Source organism: Periplaneta americana, chromosome 5 (assembly GCF_040183065.1).
Source record: "Periplaneta americana isolate PAMFEO1 chromosome 5, P.americana_PAMFEO1_priV1, whole genome shotgun sequence".
Lineage (NCBI taxonomy): Eukaryota > Metazoa > Arthropoda > Insecta > Blattodea > Blattidae > Periplaneta > Periplaneta americana.
In genome coordinates this window covers 82,930,141-82,952,573 of record NC_091121.1, presented here as the reverse complement: position 1 = coordinate 82,952,573, position 22,433 = coordinate 82,930,141, and the positions used below count along the sequence as shown (strand labels likewise).

Sequence of the window (22,433 nt, the reverse complement as noted above, 5' to 3'; positions counted from 1 at the left end):
CACACTTACAAGAAAGGCGGTTTTTTCATTTCTCATGTTTAGGATCGGTTAGAAATATTCAGGACGCGAACTTAAATATGTACATTCTTAAAATAGATCACCTGTTATACGAGTTGAAAGAATACAGATTCAGTGATTTTCAAAGGATGGAGAAAGATTTCAATATTTTTGCCACTCCTTTTCATGTTTAAATTGAAAATGTTATCCCAGAATTGCAGTTAGAGGTACTGGATTTGCAGAATGATGGCTTCTTGAAAGCAGAATGTGAAGGTCTACTGGGGGCTAAAATTTGTTAAAAGATGTCCAGTACTACATATCCACTGCTTAGACAGTTTGCGTCATAAATAATGAGTACCGTCACTTCCCATAACTATGGTCCTGGAACATAATTATTTTCCACGATACAACTATTCAAATTTTGTACTCCATAACGTAGTATCTCGTTGATCTATATTCTTGCTGTACTGTAGTTTGAATTCAAGTCACTGCAGCTGTCAACGAACGGTCTAAGTTACTTCTACAATGATCTTTGAATGGTTGTATCGTGGACCATAGTTGTGTTCCAGGAAATGACGGTATGCATTCATCAACCTACCAGTGCAAACAGCTGTTTTCTAAAATGAAATTTATAAAGTCCAGCCACAGATCCCGCTTAAGCGATGCTGATCTCCTTGCGCAACTGAAAATAGCATGCACAGATATAAATCCCAATTTCCAAGGAATTGCTTTGAAAAATTATTAATTAAATATCACGTGAATGGACTATTCTACTTACATATTGTAGGTAGGAGTGCAGTTGCGCAACTGGCTGTAAATCCGTCACTGCGCTGTAGAGTGCAACCCCTCCCACAGCATGTAGTTGCCATTTAAATCCTGTCTTGTGGGTTGCGTTCATTTTGCCCATCACTGACATAGAGATATCTGAAACTTCCTTAAAAGCTTAAATTTATCTTGAGACTCGTAAGAGAATTACTCTCCTATTTTAGGCTAATAGTATTATTTTCTACTTCCTACAGGCACAAAAATCTTATGGCTAGAGTCCTGCGTTTCGTTACTTTGAGTACAAGTTACATGGACATGGATCATACTAGTTTCGTTCACAAAGGAGAGCTCTGACTCGTCTTTCCGCTCCGTTTCGTGTGTTTACATGTGCTTATTCGTGGTAAAGGGTAAGCGATCGACAAGTCCTGTATTCTCTTATTTCAAATTCTGCGCACCGCTATCCCAATCGACTTGGGTTTTGTTTTCAAAATTTATCCGCATATCATCAGCTAAGTATCTGGTCTCATCATAACAATTTACTCATTATACCTTACCACAAGAAATCTTTATATTCTTCATCCTATACAGTTTCAGTTGCTAGAAATTAGAACTGGCTTCCGAGTGATGTAAGGGGTTGTTGGACAGTAACTTCATTTAGGTCAAAATTACATAAATTCTTGCTTAACAGATTAGTTACTGATTAATATTTGTTGCATATAATGAAACTAATATCTGTCTATTCTTATTATTACCATTATTTTCTCTAAATAGAATACAAAACCTTTAATGGCAAAATCTCAATACATTAATGTTATTCTCATTATTTCAATATATTTTAGATTTATATTTCGCTCCATATAACATAGTTCTAGTAAACTTCTATTAAAATAATTCTCATTATTTAACCAACTAGCTATTTCAATTTAGTTATAATTCTTTACATATTGCATATGGACTGAATTGAATTACATTAGCTCATAAATTAAGTTATTACTTTTTCGTGAATAAATAAATAAATAAATAAATAAATAAATAAATAAATAAATAAATAAATAAATAAATAAGTAAATAAGTAAATAAATAAATAAATAAATAATTGAGTGAGTGAGTGAGTGAGTGAGTGAGTAACTAAATAAGTAAACTGATGAATTAATGAAGACAGGAAGAAAGAGATAAAGAGATAAAGAATGATTAAAGAATCTAGATTATACTATTCACGTCATAATCAGAAAGATCTACGAGTGGAAACGTACTGTGGAAGATCTCAGAACAGAACTTGAGAGCAAGGAAGATGATAATAAATTCTACCTTCGACTTTTCAGGAGAGCCCAAGATACATGCAATTATCAGGATGCTATGTAGGCAATTGTAAGAAAGTATAGCAGATCTGACCGATTTGTTACATTTACTTACAATCTTGTCCGCCCTGAGATCGTGAATGCATTGGAAGGAAAGCAACAACTTGAACACCAACCAAGTATACTGTAACTGCGCGAGGATTCAAAATAAATCTTGCAAAACTGCTTGACGACAGTCTCAAGAGAAAACTTTTTGGTACTGTGATAGCCTTCATCTAAGAGACAGAGTTCCAGAAACATGAAATACCACATTCACATGATACTCCTCACTTTGTATACAGATTCTAAAACACCTACTTTGGACTCAGGAACAGTTCTCTGAGAAGAACGAGATTGTTAATTGTGTTTACTATTAAATATATTAATTAAGAATAAAATGTGCTCCATATTTACTTTCATTCATTCATTTAGTGTTCTACCCAAGGGCAGGTCTTTCACTGCAAACCCAGCTTTCTACAATCTTTCCTATTTTCTGCCTTCCTTTTCATTTTCTCATATGATCCATATATCTTAGTGTCATCTATGATATGATATCTTCTTCTACCCCGAACTCTTCTTCCGTTCACCATTTCTTCCAGTGTATCCTTCAGTAGGCAGTTTCTTCTCAGCCAGTGACTCAACCAATTCCTTTTCCTCTTCTTGATCAGTTTCAGTATCATTCTTTCTTCACGCACTCTTTCCAACACAGCTTCATTTCTTACTCTCTCTGTTCACTTCCACTCTCCATTCTTCTCCATATCCACATTTCAAATGCTTCTATTCGCTTCTCTTCACTTCGTCGTAATGTCCATGTTTCTGCCCCATACAATGCCACACTCCACACTCCACACAAAACACTTCACTAGTCTCTTCCTTAGTTCTTTTTTCCAGAGGTCCGCAAAAAATGTTCTTTTTTCTATTAAAAGGTTCCTTTGCCATTGCTATCCTCCTTTTGACTTCCTGGCAGCAGCTCATGTTACTGCTTATAGTACATCCCAAGTATTTGAAGCTGTCCACTTGCCCTACTGCCTCATTTAGAATTCGCAAGTTTATCTTCTGTATTTTTCTTACAATGACCATGGTATTCGTCTTATTTGAATTTATCTTCATCCCATACTGCTCACAGCTGTCATTTAGCTCCAGTAGCATATCCTTGAGTATCATTTCCTCTTCTGCTAACAAAGCCATTTCGTCAGCAAATCTTATGCACTTTATTCTTCTTCCTCCTACTATTACTTCTCCCATGTTCTGAAAATAGTTCTTTAGTAAATCCTCCAAGTAGATGTTGAACAGGATAGGTGATAAAGGACATTCTTGACGTACTCCTCTCCCAATTTCAGATATTTATTTAATACCGTTTAATATCTGGTAGAACGACGATGTTACTCTGGGAATAACTTAATAATAATCTTTTAGAGCTAGAATACTCATTGTTTTTATTTTATGGTCTCTCTGTGTGTGTATTACTACTTACTATTAATAATGAAAAGTATAAACGTAACAAATTCAGACTCGGTTGTATGTTAGCATTAAGAGCATAGACTTAAATCTGATGCCAAACACACGTCATCTCCTCTTCGATTAGATTACGAGGAGATTAGATTAGTTTAATACTGTACATAATGTCAGAGGCGATATTCAACATAATATCTTAAAGCTGCCAATTTTTGCATCATTAGGCGAACTTTTGAGCTGTCGAATCTTCACGCTGAATGTCCACATTCTAATCCCGGTGGAATCTGTGAAGGAGAGAGGCTTTGTTTGGGCAAGTTTTCAAGAGACATTCCTCTTTTTCTGTCACCATTTTAACTTCTAACTAATAATCATGTTTGTTAATAATACAACTGGGACATATTGCATCATACAGTCTTCCCAGAACACCAATTCCACAGAATGTTCTATAGAGCAAGCAACCACAGACAATCTTTGAACTGGCGCCGATGCTTCAATGTTTATGTATTGCAAATACAAGCAGAAACTTCTACTTTAACATCTATTGTTTCCCTCCACTTGCATTCTACTATGAAAAATAATTATTTTCCTGAGTCAGCTTTTTTTCAAGGATTTTTCAGGAGCTTTTCTTCTAAATTTAATTATAGAAGGTTAAATTTCCAAAGACTATATCAACGCCTTTTAAGATAAAGACAGAGTCCATTTTCCCTTCTCATTGTATAATTTGCAAATTGTATCTTCTTTGAAGATGTGACTTATATGCGAGTTCGTCAGAGTGTAATTTCCCACTTTTAGACCTGCTATTGGCCTGAATTGAAATGTGACAAATTGAATATACAAAATAATTGGTAAGGAAAAAACTTCCATCATAAATTTTCTGCGGTGATAATCTTTTATATGAGTATAATATGTTTAGTATACAGATCTATGTCGCAGGAAATTTTTTTTCTCGGTTATACTGAAAGAAAATTAAAATATAATAATAAACTTGTATGAAATGAAAAATATTACAATCTAACGAAAACAGCGGGGTATGTAATAGAACAGTCACATAAACCGAATAGAAGACAATAATTGTAAACGGAAACGTAATTCTACGAAAGATGGATTCAAACATTCTTTTTATCTACCGAAGCATTTTAACAGAATTGTTACACTTTGCTTTTTAATACATAATATTTTTAGATTTGTTTTCCTTCGTCAGTTGTGCTAGTGGTTACTATACGGTACTTGCCATTCGATCCAGAATTCGAGGAATTTAAACTCCACCTAGGGCAATGAATTTTTATGGGCATTAACAAATTTGGACATCTTCCTTCCGGGTCCTTGGGGTATAATTGCGAGACGTACAAGAATAAAGTAGGGGGAGTGAGGTTTTCGTACGCAGTGGGTGATGGTTCGCACCTAAGCTTTAGGATATGGCAGCACTCTATGGCCATGTGGGCCGATGTGAGTTAGTTTAGCGGCAACATCAGTAACGTCAATCGAGTCGAGTGTTAGCGCAGTACTGTTGATTCAAAGGCTCCAGTATGCCAGTCGATTTGTTTGCAGTTTTCTTATAATTTTGTAGCTTCATTGTGTTTGAGATAAATAATATGTTTCTGAGTGATCTGGATTTTTTGTAATGTATCCTAAAAGTACAACTAATTACCTGTAATTCGAGTATAAAGATCTTCTGTTACTCGTACTTTGCTTTCATGACCATTCACAGCTAAACTATCCTAATGGCGATTCTTGGGGTATTCGCACACGGTTGTGCTTCCCAATATCTCTCCTGCATTTCGACATTCAATCAGAAAAAAAAATGAATCTAACAGTAAGTGCCTGTTTTGTGGTGAATTCGGTAAAGACAATGAACTCTGGTATCGATGTGTCCTGTGTTCAGGATGGGTTCACTCAGATAACAGTGCTTCTGAAACTCCTCAAAATTTCATTTGTGACGTTTGCTAATCCACATGAAGGAAAATTTAGTGTTAGGTTTCTCTAATTTTTGCACATTATTGCTGAATGTTGATTATACACCTATTAATACATATTCCAATTGCATTTGTATGTACGTACTACTACCCCCATCTGCCTGCGTTCCATTTCCCAGTTGGTAAGTCAAAGGCACGCATTAAAACTTTTTCATATGTCATCACTAGAAAATAATGTTGTTTAAGAATACATTTTGTAAGTTGTAAATGTTATTAGAACCTTAATTGTTTTATTGTCTCTGAAAGTTTCTAGCAGATTTTGGAGACGCAGCGACGAAATGACTGTCATTTCATTGTTCAAGTTACCTCCTGATAGATATCTCTGTAGCTTCTTTGAGATGGCAATAATCTAAATGAAAATCTTGAAATTACAGAAAGCAGATCATAACATTGTTTGGAAAGTTCTGAACACTTTTACAGTGTTGTTAAAGGAAATGTTAATTAAACTCTGTCCACTGGTTGTGAAATATAATTACAAAATTCCAAAGCTTATACTTATGATCATATTTAGGAAAAGGAAACATGTTTAGGACAAATACCTTCTTTGTTAAGGTCATTATAAATGACTAAATCCAATATCCTGATGATAAATCGGTATACATTTTGTAAAAGAGCTGTACTGCTTAAAAATGTTAGGTATCTGTTGTCATAGGAACAAGATATAATGTATCCATCGAAATGCTCTCGGTTTAATTAATCCTCTTACATGTACAATCTACTAATTCCGGGTGAGCAAATTATCTCTCGTTCGAAAAACGGCAAATTGGCTATAGGCAGACATGTTTCGACACGCTAGATAAGGAACCAGCGTAATATCGGTGATTCGACAAACCAGAAACTATATATGTAAAATGTTATTAAATATGAGAATTTAAAATGTTATTTATTCATCGAAATAAATACATGATATCCTGAAACTGCCTGTCTTTTTGTTTCAAACAATTTGGCACATACTTAAGAAATGAAGAATAACTTATACAGTTCCTTTTGAGAAATGGAGGCATTGTGTCCCAGGATGCTATTTATTATTTATTCCAGATTGTGTGCACTGTTTTTAATACACTTAACCTTTTAAAGTTTCTCAGAGATAAAAGTCACACAGACAAATACACTTTATTTCTCAATTTGGATGAGTAAATGACATTCGAAATACTTATATTTAGTAACATTTTACATGAATGATTTTGGTTTGTCGAATCACTGCTAATACGTTGTCTCCTTACCAGAGTGTAGGGGCGTTCCCATCCATAGCCAAAGCCGCCACTTTACTGGCGGCAAATAAATTGCTCACCAAGTACATGAAGTTCATTGATCACTTAGAAGCAATAATTTGTAATATCACAATTATAGACAAGGGACCCTCCATTAATCGCAAAGGTTAATTTGACATTATCAACTGTGTCTTGACATTTATTGTCTCCAACGTTTCGTAACTACATGGAGGAGTTTTCTACTGGAGTAATTCTGAACAGCAATTGAATCGAAACTGAATTGTAGTTGTAGTTTCATTGCGTTGAAGATTCAGGTCTGTTCGCACCAGAGCAACTTTGAGATTAGTGGCTACAAATTCGATATCATCTTTAGCTTGTGAGTACGCCATTATGTAAATGCAAACAGCAATTGTCAACTGCTGTCACCAAAATTCACAATACACCCAGTTTCTATTAACTCAGTTGACTAACAAAATCGAAGTTGAATTGAGATTGAAAAAGTGAGAACGTATGAATCTTATTCCCATTGCTGTATTAACATCAACTGTAGTTGCATTGAAGTAGCGGTTTAGAGTTGCTTCAGTGAAAAACCTCTCTTACAGGTTACAACATCAGAGTCGCATTACCCAAGATCTGATGACTCATATACTCTGTTCGGTCCATTATGTATAGCTCGAACGGAACCTGGTAAAGCTTGATCTTCATGGCGAAACCAGTTCTACGGGCGGTTAGGAGTGGAGGGGTTAATGCTTGTTCAGTCTCGCTTGCATCTCGATTCTCGTCCCTGTAATATCAGCCGGTAGCCGACTCCTCATCACACTACTGCTTTCTCCCTCCAAGCTTCACCAGGTTCCGCACAAGCTATACGTCGAGTTGCTTGGGCTAGCCAGACGTAACGGACCCACCAATCTTTACCGATTTTATGTAATACGACTCTGTCGCTACAACTATTAAGAAGTTCCAACACATCATCATCATCATCATCATCATCATCATCATCATCATCATCATCATCATCATCATCATCATCATCATCATCATGTAATTTTCAAGGAGTTGGGCGATATTGGCACGTTCCGGTCTCGTATCAGAGGTCGAGAAGTCTCTTCAGTGGTCTCCGAGGTGTAATTTTTTAGTAATTAATGGAGACAAATCTCTGTTGATAATGCAAATATCCTTCACAAGCGAATCATTATATAAGTATAACATTATTTCTTCGATTAATATTTACTTTTCACCACACATTCTGAACATACATGCACGTTTCACAATCTTTACACTTTTACGTAATTCACAAAAAGCTGCTCTCATAACATGAATCATGTTTCCCGGCTTAACACAGCACAGTCTTGTAATCTTCACTCCGTGAAGAAATTAAAAAAAAATGCACTCATATATTACACACATTCTTCTCGCTATTCACTTCGTTTATTTGTGTCTAACTGCATTGTTTTGTAATATCAAATAGTTATCACTTCAGAGACTCTGAATGTAAGAGTTGACGTAAAGTGGCCATGCTCGCTTACTGGGAACGATAAAACAAAACCACATCACTTGCATTTCGTAATGTGCACAGGATATGTTGCATAGATCACCCTTACAGGTAAAACATTCTTCTGAGCAATTTGATTATGTACAAAGTCACATCCTTAGTCCGCGTATCTTACATGACAAAGCACTTAAATCACTTATCAGGCACGTTCACACATTTGTTGGATCAAATACTTTTTGTTTTGTCTGAAACTTTAGAGAGAGTTAACGAAACAAAATTGTTATTATAGACCTATATTGCACCGTCTTATATAAGCTATTACATTACTTAATTATAATTTTCAATTATAATATAAAACTTAGAAGTACTGATAGCAGAAAGGTTGGAGTATCGGCTTTTACAATACAGACCAAACTTAAAATATCTTAGAGACAAAAGACAGTTTTTCTCGAAGTACTCAACTTCTGCCACAGTTTTGCCACTTCTCCTTAACTCAAATTCAGTCATCTTAATAACAAAATAGTGAATACGACTTGTGACTAACTTCATAGAAACTGACGGTGGATGTTCCACGTAGCAAGTAAACGCTTTTATTCACACGACATAATGATGATAAATATGTATAACTATCAAAATTATTAATTATCTTTCTCACTCTCTGGTATTTTGGACAAGTTAATGTTATCGGAAGATTGGTCTATGTACGTATGATAAGGAAAGTAGTGTCTTTCCATATAGAATATACCTATATATCACATAGTGTTTGTCAGGAACAAATTTCGCTCAAATAAATTCCGTTGACCTTTTATTGCTATAGATCGAACACATCTGCGGAGGAAATAGTATATACATTTCCCCTGTACCGAGCGTGCGAAGGCTTTGTGAATACATTACCCGACAATAGTATATATTTTCTTTATTTTATTAATTATTATTTGTTATTTTGTTTGCGAAATAGTCTTATTAAATATTATGCAAGTTAATAAATTCACTCACATCTAAACCTTTTATGATATTACAGATGATAATTAATTGTTATAAAAGAGACAGACCTCAAGTATGTTTCTATAAAACAGAGAACAATTGAAATACATTTTTCTGTTATTGTTTCTCTTCCATAATATGAACATTTTTGCAGCAAGAAATTTGTGGTGGACAAAACAGATGTTGCAGAAGGTTTTCTCGGGATATTCCCGTTTTCTCTTCCATTCCATCAACATTTTCCACCTCATTCATCTATCACCTACAATAGTTAAAAATAAGTTAGGATGAAGTCGTACGACGCTCGTATAGAAAAGATCTGGAGCTCAGTACCCTTGAGCTTATTTATTTTTTTTAGAAAGATGTGGTTTTATACAGAAATTATACGTATAAATGCATTATACTATCCGAATTTGCCTTTAAATCCATTGCACGGGTCTTCTGACCGTACGTGATTTGTAAACCAGGTCCTGCACCTTGGGTTTCTTAGGTACTCGTCTGAGAATGGGACCTGGCTCTGTCGGGCTGAAGCAGAATGTCCTACCTGTCAGCGTTGGAATCACGAATGACACCAAGGCGACCTGTCGGACTTTGGACAATCATCGCATACATATGGCGCGCAATGAACCAATGTAAGCCTAAATGCAAGTATCCGTTCCGAATTCAGCCCTGGAAAAGCAAAGCCAAGCCGAATCTGCATGTGTAGCAGAGTCCATTAAAAGGAAGTGTAACAATGTTTTTTATAACTGTAATATTTTCTGAATGTATAAAGTAGGCCTAGTTCTTTAATATGCTACATTTTTGTAAAATTGAACAAGAACGTTGGGTTTAAGAATTTCATCTGAGCAAGGCCAAGGAACATGAACCAATAGACAACATCAGCAGCATTAAACTGCAAAAATTAATGAGTAACATTGAGTTTGCCGCTTGAATTTGTTTAAGAAACTCATTTGGGCAAGGCCGGGACATGAACCAATAGGCAACAATACCGGCAACATTAAACAACAGATATCAATCAACAATTGAGTGTCGCTTGAATTCTGCTTACAAACTCGCTTGGGCAAGGTCACGGAATATGAACTAGTACGCAACAATACCGGCAGTATTAATCAGCAGATATCAGCCCATTAATGAGAGTATGTTACCTGAAATTTGGTGATATACGAACAGAGTTTCCATGATTAAAGTGTAGGTGTAGAGAAAGTTGAACATAGAGATCTGAAAACAGCTGAATCAAATGACACGCCAGTAGAGATGAAATGTTTACAAATCTTTCATTATATCTCTGCGTATGTGCAACCTCACAGTTCACGGTGAGGCAGAAGAGAGATAGCAAAAGGTTTGTACTAATTAATCTGAGAGAAACAGTATGTCTACAGTCTCAGGCAAGCAGTGACGAGAGGATCGAAATGAAGGAAACCAAACACCTTTCGTTTTGCTCCTTAGTACTCTGACGTCCAAGACCAAAACCAGCCACTTGAGACTCAACGGTCAGTGATCGGGAGAGATAAAATGCACCCTCTTTACCCGGCGAAAAGAGCGTTGAGGTTCTCCAAATACAGCTGTTTCATACGGTGATTCTCACCATTTTGTCGAGGTTTTTCGTATTGCGTAGTCGCCATAGTCAATGTCAATACTAAAATAACTAGTATTGAATTAACCGATCGAGGAACATCCACTAGTATGTCGTATAGAAAATAGGACCCTAAATTCGTCTGGCACGTTCTTATGAGTCAAGAAAGATGGCTGAATGTTATACAACACAGGATGGCACCTGGACGACGCAAGAGAGATAGGCATACAATAGGCAGCAGTTGATTCTGACGAATTTCAGCATGCTGTTCTAAAGTGATTTTAAGGTTTAGAAAATATCAAAATAATACAGGATATGACAATACAATTTATTGACATGTCATTATTTTTTGAAAATGGTACATTTCAAGTGAACTATCGGTATCTAATGTTTTTTGCAATCACACCCGAAAATTGTTCGTGTTGGGTTGCAATAAAACTGGAGTTTAGTTGATTTCTTGGACTTCTGTCTGTATCCTGTCTTTTAGATCCTGGATACAATGTGGCCACGTTTAAATATCCTTTTTTGAGGGATCATCACAGATAATATCAGCAGTTCTAACGTATGGGGATCGTGCCGGCAAGTCGAAATCGCCAAACTGAGAAATTAAGCGTCCAAGGAAAAGATTTCTCAAAGCCGCAGTGTGTGTCTGGTAGTATGGACCTAGCCCCGTCTCCTTGAAACAAATTCCATCACTGTTTAGCGTGTCTCTGAATAATGTCTGTAACATTTGCGATACCTTTCATCATTCACTGTAATAACTCTCTTATTTTAATTTTGAAAAAAAGTAGGGACCAATGATGACTAGCAGAAACAGCATGCCTTACAGTTGCCTCTTCACAACTGTTTATGCAATGCCTAGACAACATTTAATTGTTACTGCTCTCATTTCATTTTAAAGTTCCTCCAAACTTGTCAGAATCAACGTGCCATGAACAATTTCCCATAACAAACCATACCGAGAGCGTCACTTGAAATGTGTCATTTTCAAAAAAAAAATGGCATGCAATAAATTGTATTGTTCAAACCATATGTTGTTTTATTTTGATATATCAAGACCTTACCGTCACAGGAACATTGTGCTGAAATTCGTCTGAACCAACTGCCGGAATCTGTTTTAATAAAGTTAATTATATATAATTTGCCTAGAAAAGTCATGCGCTTAAATGCGAACGAACGTGACTGATGATTTAAGTTGGTCATGATGTGCTTTCCTGATTGTTGTTGTCAATAACGATGCCCAGGGTCATGCCATCGATCACAAGTGACGAGTACGGAGGTGGTGGCTCCTCGACGACACTGTTGTATGAAGGCGGGTCTTCCGAACATCGAGGACAGGACATTGGCTCCGGCGCTGCGGAATCGATGATGGCGATGGTCGACAAACTGCGCGCCGCTGAAAAGTTGAAATTGAAATTGTAATTTTGTGGTGATTTAGTCAACTGTCCGAAGACAGGTTTGAACCTCATAACTGACACCAATAAGGCATCGCTCATGCGGCAAGTAAGTCAGGAGATAAAGGGGTAGGATGGCCAGTTCCTTTCTTCTCCATTGCATACATTTCTGACTAGCTACATATTTCACTAATCAGACTTCAGATGTATATAAACAAATGTTCTTTCTGTAACAAATGTCAAGTGAGATGTACTGCCTGATAATAATGTACATATCAGCCAGAATCTCAATCAGAGATAGGTCTAATTGTCATTTTAAATTACAAAATATCAACCAATCATTCAATTAAACAATTAATCAATCAGTGAGACTGCCTGCAGAAGTGCCTGCCCATCCATCCATCCATCCATCCATCCATCCATCCATCCATCCATCCATCCATCCATCCATCCATCCATCCATCCATTCATCCATCCATCCATCTACCCATTCATTTTTCATCCCTTTGTCTACTTCTATGTCCGTCTACCCAATTATCTAACCATTCATTCATTCCCAGTTTTTGGGACTTGCATGGATTAGACAATGAAACTCAGGGAACGGATTTAAATGTATAAAATATGTAATTTATATTTATTTTGTCTGCATTTCGTCGCTTAAGGTGCAAATATTCGTTAGCTTCAAAATTTTTGAAATTGAATTTAGGTATCGTTGAATTCGTCTAAGTGATGCGCATCTGCCTGCAAAATCTCGTAAGCCGCATTTTAATATTAATAGCGAAAAAATTAAAAATGTCAGTACCATGTAAGCCCGCAATTAATGGTGACAAAAACAGTTTCTTCATTCTTCTGTAAAATTTTGATTTTGTGGGATGCGAGCATTTGCACCTTAAGCGACGATATGCAATTAAATAGTCTATGTACTTAAAAGTTATGAAAAATTACAGTTTTCACTTCTATATTTTACTTATAATACATTACTATTGTTTTGTACCCCAGCATTGTAAATAGTCTTTATCATTTGTGAAAATCGTGCATAATATGCCACATTATTTTAACAGAGCCGTAAAATATTACCATGCCAACTAAAACGTCTTGACTTATATTATGACGACATAACTTGTGCCATAACGTTAACATTATGAAACGATTTTTCATATTATCTACATCACTGTTACTGTTACCATAGCAACCTCTTTCTTCATAGACTATGATATCAAACTACCCATCATTACAAATCTCATGTTATTTCTTTATTAATATTGATTTGTAATGCTGTCGTACGAAAAAATAACATATGAAACATGTTTATAATGTTAAACATTTATTGTACTCGTAAAAATTATTAAATTCGCTTCGCTCGTTCCCTAAACATTGACTCGTGCCATAACGTATAGCAATATGAACTTAAAATAATACACAGTTACCAATACAATGGTTTACGAAGTAAATACCCGTATTTAGTTATTTTTACCTGAATATGTAATAGTTAAAAATTACAAAAACGACAATTTCTACTTAATCGTTTAAAGTATATAATGTTATACTTCTCGTTCATTAAATATGAAATTCAAATATCACATAATCTTTTATTCCTTGCTTCCAAAACAAAAAAAAAATATTTCAAATGATGGGTCCGGTCATGCGGGCAGAGGCGATACGACCAAGTGGACAATACTCAGTTTAAAATAATGCAAAGGATAAAAATTCGAAAGCATCGAACAAATCCGTTCCGGTTTGTGAGCTATTCCTTCATACTTTCGTTTGTCTACCCATTAATGTCCAAAGTACGAATATTAAATTGGCAATGACAGGGTTTTGGGACCCATACTAGTAGTGTATTTATAAAAAGTTTTGTACCCGGTATTTATTTTCGTCCATAGAATATGTTCTTACTATTGGCACCTATTCCAGATTCACTCTCTAAAGGAATAAGATTGGTTCTTTTATATGATTCGTTAAATAGAGAGAGGAAAATTCCTGATAACTGTTTATGAAATATAATTAGTTTCTGATCTACTACATAGATCTGAGAACTGAATAATAAGGAGGGACGATAATGCAAACTTTAAGCAAGTGAAGTGATATGCTCAACAGAAATCTGGAAGAAAAGTAGTGTATGAAAATAATATGATCTTGCAAAAGTTACTATAAAATGTAAATAATTATGAATATTGTTAATTGGAGTCACTTTGCTCTATTTTTCTGATATTTTCATTAAAATAGACTTAGAAAATGACATGCTTACGGAATTATTTTTTTGATAATTTTTTAACTAATTTGAGTTAAATAGAAGGTATTGGTATTACTATGTTCAACAAGAAATATTTTGGTTTCTCCTATTACATTTTTTAAAAAGTGGGACAAAGTTACCTATATGATGGAAAAGCTTTGCACCAGCCTTCAAATCTAACACTTAAGAAATGGAATATTTGTTATGGAGCATTGTATATCTTCTGTTAAGATTAAATATACAGTATTTGTCAAAATGGAAACAAATTTTAATACAGAAAAATGGTAAAATATTCTTATTTATGTCAGAATATTCATACATGTTTAGAATGATATTCCATAGTGATACATCAGTTGATTTGAAACCTAGACACCGATGAAACTTTTTATTTAAGTGGAGCAGTGTATGATCTCCAAGAAACAAAGTAACCCTAAGTTACGGTATTATAATATTTAAGGCTAATATAACATCACTGTATTGGGAAAAAATGTGATTTGCTTTTTATAAAACATTGGGAATAAGTTCGCCGTTCTCTTGTTCAACAAACACTATTCTTTCGGCGATATCATGCACACGATTGTCAGGCAATTTCTTGGAATATTCCGAATTTCTTGCAAGTTAGTATCTTTCAATTGCTGTAGAATTGTTGGCTGTACCGCGAAAACTAAAAAATCGGCCGAATTCAGATCTGGAGATCGTGGAGGCCATATTGTTGGAAAATGCCTACTATGACACGACCACTAAATATATAGTCATGTACTTGTTTTGCAGGGTTTAGGTATAGGGCTGTGCGCCATCTTGCATGCAGATTATGTTTTCCAGGTCATGATTCTTCGGGTTAGGGGTGACGAAGTTCTATAGCAGACTGTAGTAGCGCTCCCCGTTTACTGTGACAGTTTCTTTATTCCATTGTTGTTTCTTCGAAGAAATTTGGACCAATGATGAATTACCAAGTGAAGGCATAGGCCTACTGTACAGTGATTTTAAAATCATGAAAACCTTGTTGAATTAAAACCTGGGGGTCATTTTCAGAGCCAACTCTGAAATTACGTGTGCCATCTTCTCCATTAAGAAGGAAGTGTGTTTCGTCTGTGTAGAAAACTTTGTTTAGCCAACGATTGTTAAATTGGATCTCTGCTAGCTGCAATATATCTTTTCTGCTTGTCAATTTCTTCTAGAGCAAACTCTGGTTTTAGTTTATTTGGATATGGAATAAAATGTTTTCTTCAAAAGTGCTACAACTCATTTGAAATTGCCTGGACACCTGACTAACACTAGGCCTACTAATTCCGTAATAATTATTTCTACTTATTTAATTACTTGTCTGAAGCATTTCAGCAACAATGACATCATTCATACATGAAAAGCATGGGAACTCCATTTTTTTTTTCAAAATTACTAGAATTACCTATAAAAAGAAGACGCACACTTGAACACACGATGTGAACTTTGTGTTTGCTATAATCTCACCTGTCCACCACACATAAATATTTTCCTTTTACATTGTAATTCTACAAATCGAGATAGACTGCAACATCATCTTGCGCTATCAATTTTTCGGCGCTACCAGTGTATGCAGAGGATATGCCACAACACGAATACGCATTGTACAAGCGTAATGGGTATTATATTTTGTTGCAAGGGAAACATTCGTCTTTTACGAAAGCTTTTTCGTATTCTTGGTCAAGGGAATACTTTTCTTTTTTACGAATGCACTTTCGTATTTTTGTTTGGTCTGAAACTTGTCTTTTACGAAAGAACTTTCGCTCTTTCCATCTTTCAATTGTTGCCACCACTGGTATTTGGTTCGCCAGCGACCCTGGTGCAATATTCTGCAACTCGTGTGAAAAAGACAACATGGCTTTCTACGAATATAATATAAACTTAACATTTGTGTTTAATATTCAACATTTCCTTTCTTATGATCGTTAGTGACAAAGTTAATTAAGATAATGAAACAAAGTGCCTTCTTTAACCTTCTTTAATGTTATTACAGATGTTATATGTGATTTGTGTGCTGTAAAGGTGATATTGTGGTGATATTAAGTCTTGATGCATTCTCATAGCCATTTGAAATTTCTTCCCCAAGCTTGACAATTAATCCTTCGGTCTTCCAGATGTCTTTTTATCAGCAACACAACCAGTTTTCTCAAACCTCCTGATTAAATCCCCATAATTACGTATGGACATTTTGGTATTATATGTTGTAAATTTTCTCAGGCATTCAGAAAGACTTCTATTTCTTTCTTTACAGCATTGCGCCAAAATAATTCTTCTAGCAGTAGGCCCACCAGTAAAATCGATAATGTTTTAATCAACAAAATGGTAACTACGGAAATGCAAAAAAATAACAAATGAAAACGCCGTTGTTTGCTCAACATAGTGATGTTAATATTTAAAATATTATGCTTTAGAGTTTGAAATGACTTTTGACTGAACTTACAAATTGCAATAATATTATGTAAGAATTAGGATTATTGAGGAAATTTTATGATATATAAATTCTAAATTATAGACATCAGCTCAAAGAATTTGAGTGACCACAAGGGTCCTGAATACAATAAACATGTACAATATAATGTGATGTGATACGTTAAAGAAAAAAGAAAGTTAATTGTTCAAGGCAAATATAAGTGGATTAATTGAAATGCAGATGATGATGTAATATTTGAAGAGAATCCTTGATAATATTTATAAGGACAGCCATTACATACAGTAATCAAAAGGAATGTGAAGTTTCTTAAGATAATTCCATGTGAATTTGGAAATAGAACCTCTACTGCCAAACAGCAAACCAATGACAGACCATTGTTAAGATGGACGTTGTACTTTTGAGAAAGATAAGGCAGACAAGGTTCATATATGGACTTCTTCTCAATATCAACTTCGGTGGCCTGATTTAGGTTTCTTTCGAAACGGATAGTAGGGTCAAGAACAAGAGCCCGTTTTAAGTGTCCGTTAATAGCAATAATGTCTGCCCGTTGAAAGAACCATCTGATGATACACAATGTACTTCCTCATGAATTTCCCAATTTAAAGTTTTTAACGATGTCGCTAAAGCATGTCGTACACGATGATGTCTAGCATTGATCAGCAGCTCGCCTTTAGGGCATTGTCCAAGCACGTGTCCAAGTGTTTCAAGCTCACTACAGTCTGGATGACGGCAGCGGGTTATGCTTAGAGTTCTGCCCGGTATTGCGCGAACTGCCGAAATATTGCTTGACATTTTTAAAGCATTGGTCCATTCTGAGGAAGACAGGCCCTTTCGATTGCTTACCCATGAGTTAGCCTTGGGGAGATCACTATAAACAATAACCCCTCTACCACGCAAGGTATGGATTGTCAAAGTTTGGAATGCGTCATTTCTTAAGTGTTTACGAATTTTACGATCTGACCAGTTGATAGCATCAATAGTTGTGATATTCAATTTTGACACATTGATACAACATTGTATCCTGGGAATGACGGGATAGAAACCAAAGCCAAACAAATGTCTTGAGAACTGCATTAATATCTAAAAATAATAACGTAACGAAATATGAAACTTTCATAAACCAGTTAAAATACGAAAATAGGTGAACATAGGCAAATTTGAGTAACATGAATGTAACATAATATGCAGAGAAGGGAAATGGAAGAAGTGGGATTATTATTTGTACTTACGAGTATCACTGTTTGCTCTATTCTGTTCTGCACACCAGGAGCAGCATTTGAAGAGGAAGGCCACCACTATGATCCCCACGATTAGCCACACCCACATCTGTACCATATCTATGCTAAACACATTGAGTTTGAAATATATTAACATACTTTTTTTTTTGTTAATTATTGTATAACACACACAAAAAATGTCTTTTGATTTTAGTTTACCAGGTTATCTGTCCTGTCCATTAATACCTTCTCGGTTCTACATCTATTTTTATTTATTTTTATTTCTGTTTACTTATAAATCCTTACGTACATACACAGCAACAACATCAATAATAATAATAATAATAATAATAATAATAATAATAATAATAATAATAATAGCTATTAGTTTCGGGTTTCAAATAACCCGGAGGTTCTTTGATGCCCTCACATAAACCAGCCATCTGTTCCTATCCTGAGCAAGATTAATCCAGTCTCTACAATCATATCCCACCTCTTTCAAATTTATTTTGTTATCCTTCCATCTACGTCTCGACCTCTCCAAAGGTCTTTTCCCTCCGGCCTTTCAACTAATACGCCAGATGCATTTCTGGATTCTCCCATACGTGCTACATGCCCTGTCCATCTCAAACGTCTGGATGTAATGTTCCTAATTATGTCAGGTGAAGAATACAAATCGTGCAGTTCTGCGTTGTGTAACTTTCGTCATTCTCCTGTAACTTCATCCCTCTTAGCTCCAAATATTTTCCCAAGCACCTTATTCTTAAACATCCTTAATCTCTATTCCTCTCTCAAGGGGAGAGTTCAAGTTTCATAACCATACAGAATAACCGGTAATATAACTGTTTTATAAATTCTAACTTTCAGCATTTTTTGACAGCAGACTGGATTACAAAAGCTTCTCAACCGAATAATAACAGGCATTTCCCATATATATTCAATAATAATAATAATAATAATAATAATAATAATAATAATAATAATAATAATAATAATAATAATAATAATAGTAATGAAACAGAATCGTAGTATTAAACACATTGAACAAATATTTTTTTTATTCTGGAGTGACAGTAAAGTTAATGAACTTAAATTGCATAGGTAGACAACTTTATTTATTTTCATTTCTTTCAGTATTTTGCATAAGATTCTGACCAATATACTCTCAAAATAAACACAAAGAAGATCAATTAATTCTGACTCCATATGGAGAAGCATTTTCTTCGTGTATGTGTATACATTTTCAGTTGCCTGTAAACTTTCAACCCTTCTTTTCTTATCCGTAGGAGCGTTGTAAGCAATATATATAATAAAATACAGTACTTTGAAGGCAAAGTTTTATTTTTTATGAAACAATCAAAGTGTAATATAAATTAAACTAAGTAAAATGAGAATAATAATTTCCTTTGCCGCATGTTCCTAACGTAGTTATAGAAATATAGCTATTAAACTTTTACCATTCAGATAAAATGCCTGTATGACACAAGAAAAACAATAACAGATAGTGTTGAAAGTATGAATTTGCATAGAGCATGAATTACATGGATACATGGATAGAAAAAAAATGTTATGTTTTATTTAACGACGCTCGCAACTGCAGAGGTTATATCAGCATCGCCGGATGTGCCGGAATTTCGTCCCGCAGGAGTTCTTTTACATGCCAGTAAATCTACTGACATGAGCCTGTCGCATTTAAGCACACTTAAATGCCATCGTCCTGGCCCGGGATCGAACCGCAACCTTGGGCATAGAAAGCCAGCGCTATACCAACTCGCCAACCAGGTCGACTACATGGATAGATGTATACATAATAGTACAATGCATACTTAGTGGGCTGCAGAATACAAAATTTAGGACGTTTTTGTCGTTCCTGTAGACAGCTTATAATAAAATTATTACGTTTAGTCTATACAGTAGCAATACCTGGGCATGATGAGCGTTTCAGTTTGTGAATTAACACTGTCTGACTCTGAAATTTGGATGTACACGTATTTAATTAATATTTAGCGATTTCTTACGTTTTACGTCTATGGCCAATTCCTACAATTTAATGAGGCTTTTTCTCCAAAGTTCTGGAGTTCTTTCTAATGTATATTCCATGGAGAATTAATATAAAAAGTCGTATCTCTGTGTTACCCAGCATTCTGCCTATATGGAAATTCCATTAAAATATTCGCACTTTCATCCACTTGATTATATCTTGTATGATGTTTTATTCCTTATCTCGTCACTTTTTACTTTATCGCATATTTCACCGTGAATTTCTGTTAGACATCTCTACATATTTATATATGTCTAAAGATGTCTGCATAAATTACATTTGTTATTGTTTACAACCCTTCTGCTCGAATTAAGCATTGAAACACATTTTTAAAAGCTTTGCACTGAATATTATCAATTTATTTTTACTAATTCGGCGAGAACCCATGCTAGCCATATAGTAGCCTACATATGGAATGGAAAAAAGTTATTTATTAAATATAAAAGTGTACTTTTTACATTTTTGACATAATTATGTTATTATTTTTAGATTATTAATTATGTAATAATTACACTTCGATATATATATGATAAGCGTGTCCATGTATAACAAATGAAAGTAGTTATGTATCGACATTTTAAAAATCAGTCAATCCAAATGCAATGCTATGGTCTAGTTGGGACTTGTAAAGCAGACTATTTCTGTAACCAACCTTGACATACAGCTCAGACTGGGCGAGTTACCTCTTAGCGTCATCCGAGTCTTCACCCGGCGTCTCTGCAGTGGTGTGCTGGTGCATGCTGGTGGACGTGATCCTTCCTTCGTTCTTCTTGCTAGTGCCTGGTCAGTGAGCTGTGTGCTATTCTGTGGTTTATCGGTCTTATCTCTATCAGTTCCGCGAGGCAGATAATTGCAGATATGACTGATTGCGTGCTGCCTTCTTGCGCATCAGATTATCATTGTTGTGTTTCTGCTGTCTCCATTCTACCTTTTATTTTTCTTTGATCTCGTTGCCTTGCTTCTTCTTTCAGCTGTTAATCGATAGCTACTGACTGACGTTTCCAACGACAACAAAACGAAACTTCAACGTGTTCATAATTTGTGTGTACGATTTGTAGGTATAAGCAATGTTCGCAAATATGATCATATTACTCCATCCCTGGAAGCAATAGGTTGGCTTAAATTAGATAAGAAAAGAAATTTACATTCACTTCTCCATCTCATCGAAATCATGAACTCTTCTATTCCTTCGTACCTGTCGTCTCACTTCACTTACCTTTCTTCCCACCATAATCTGAACACACGCTCTCGCCATGAAACAATACTAACAATTATACCAACAGGAAACGGAAGTATAAACTCTTATCTACATAAATATAAAATTATAGATAATCCATTACGTCCATGTAACAATGATGAACAAACGATAGGTCATTTGTTATACAATTGTAAATTACTTCAGAGAGAAAGAGACATTCTGAAAGCGGCAGTTTTCAAGACTGAAAACTGGCCAGTGAATAAAGACAAACTAGTGCAAAAATACCATAAGAACTTGATCAAGTTATACAATTTGACAAATTACAATGAAAGAAAAGTACAAAATTCATCCATCTATATTGTCTACAACATATCTCTTATAATATTATAAAGTAATTATACAGTACATACATAGTTTAAGATAAACCAATGCATGTGATATTACTCCACAGTAATGGAGCATGCAGGCTGTAAATATAAAAACAACATCGCACCTCCTCATACTCATCCTCTTTCACAATAGCCCTGCCAAGACTCTGGAATTCGCTTCCTGCTAGCATCAGGGACTGTCAAAATAAAATTGAATTCAAACGCAAACTCACTAGGCACTTTGTCAGTAATTGATACTCGCTCAGACATGGTTTCTTGTAAGTAGTTATCTTAATCTATCACAAAATATTTCAATATCCGGTCATTTCATCACTATACAATTTTGTTATTGTAGGTTTAATTTGTAATTCAGTAAATACAAAAAAAAATATTATCTTTCTTTTTAACTTATATAATAAATTGTCTAGCTTTCATTAATCAGGTAATCTTTTCGTACTCTGATTTTTATTGTAATTTTAATTGTAAATTTAGTATTAAATGTAATTTTATTCTTCATATTGTAGTTGTAATCCCCTGGTAGGGAGGCAGAGAAGGCCTGACGGCCTTAGCTCTACCAGGTTAAATAAATGAATACTAATATTTATTATCTGATTATGATTAATTAAATTTCTTGTTATGGTGAATAGTGTTCTATTTTACCCTCACTTACTAAAGAGACATTTCGAAAGGTCATTACTGAAAGATTCACGGGAGTCCTAAATAAGACGGGCAGGCCCGCAGGCTGTACAGTCTGCCGACTAAAC

General features: G+C 35.1%; 1 protein-coding gene across 1 annotated transcript; it reads right to left on the bottom strand.

Annotated features, from left to right (window-relative positions):
* Nucleotides 1-6,105: 6,105 nt before the first annotated feature.
* LOC138699918 (uncharacterized) lies at nt 6,106-20,930 on the bottom strand. Its single transcript, XM_069826114.1, has 3 exons — nt 20,787-20,930; nt 18,075-18,187; nt 6,106-12,180 (listed from the first exon to the last, which is right to left on the bottom strand). Exons 1-3 carry the CDS (start codon nt 20,840-20,842, stop codon nt 11,984-11,986), a joined length of 366 nt encoding a protein of 121 aa, XP_069682215.1. The 5' UTR covers nt 20,843-20,930; the 3' UTR covers nt 6,106-11,983.
* Between the last annotated feature and the right edge of the window lie 1,503 nt (nt 20,931-22,433).

Excerpts from the sequence above, each read along its gene's own strand:
- LOC138699918 (XM_069826114.1), bottom strand. The coding sequence starts at position 20,842 with ATGCACCAGCACACCACTGCAGAGACGCCGGGTGAAGACTCGGATGAC. Across the intron at positions 18,188-20,786 it reads GACTCGGATGACGCTAAGAG|CATAGATATGGTACAGATGT; the intron begins GTAACTCGCCCA and ends CAATGTGTTTAG. Across the intron at positions 12,181-18,074 it reads TAGAGCAAACAGTGATACTC|CGGCGCGCAGTTTGTCGACC; the intron begins GTAAGTACAAAT and ends TCAACTTTTCAG.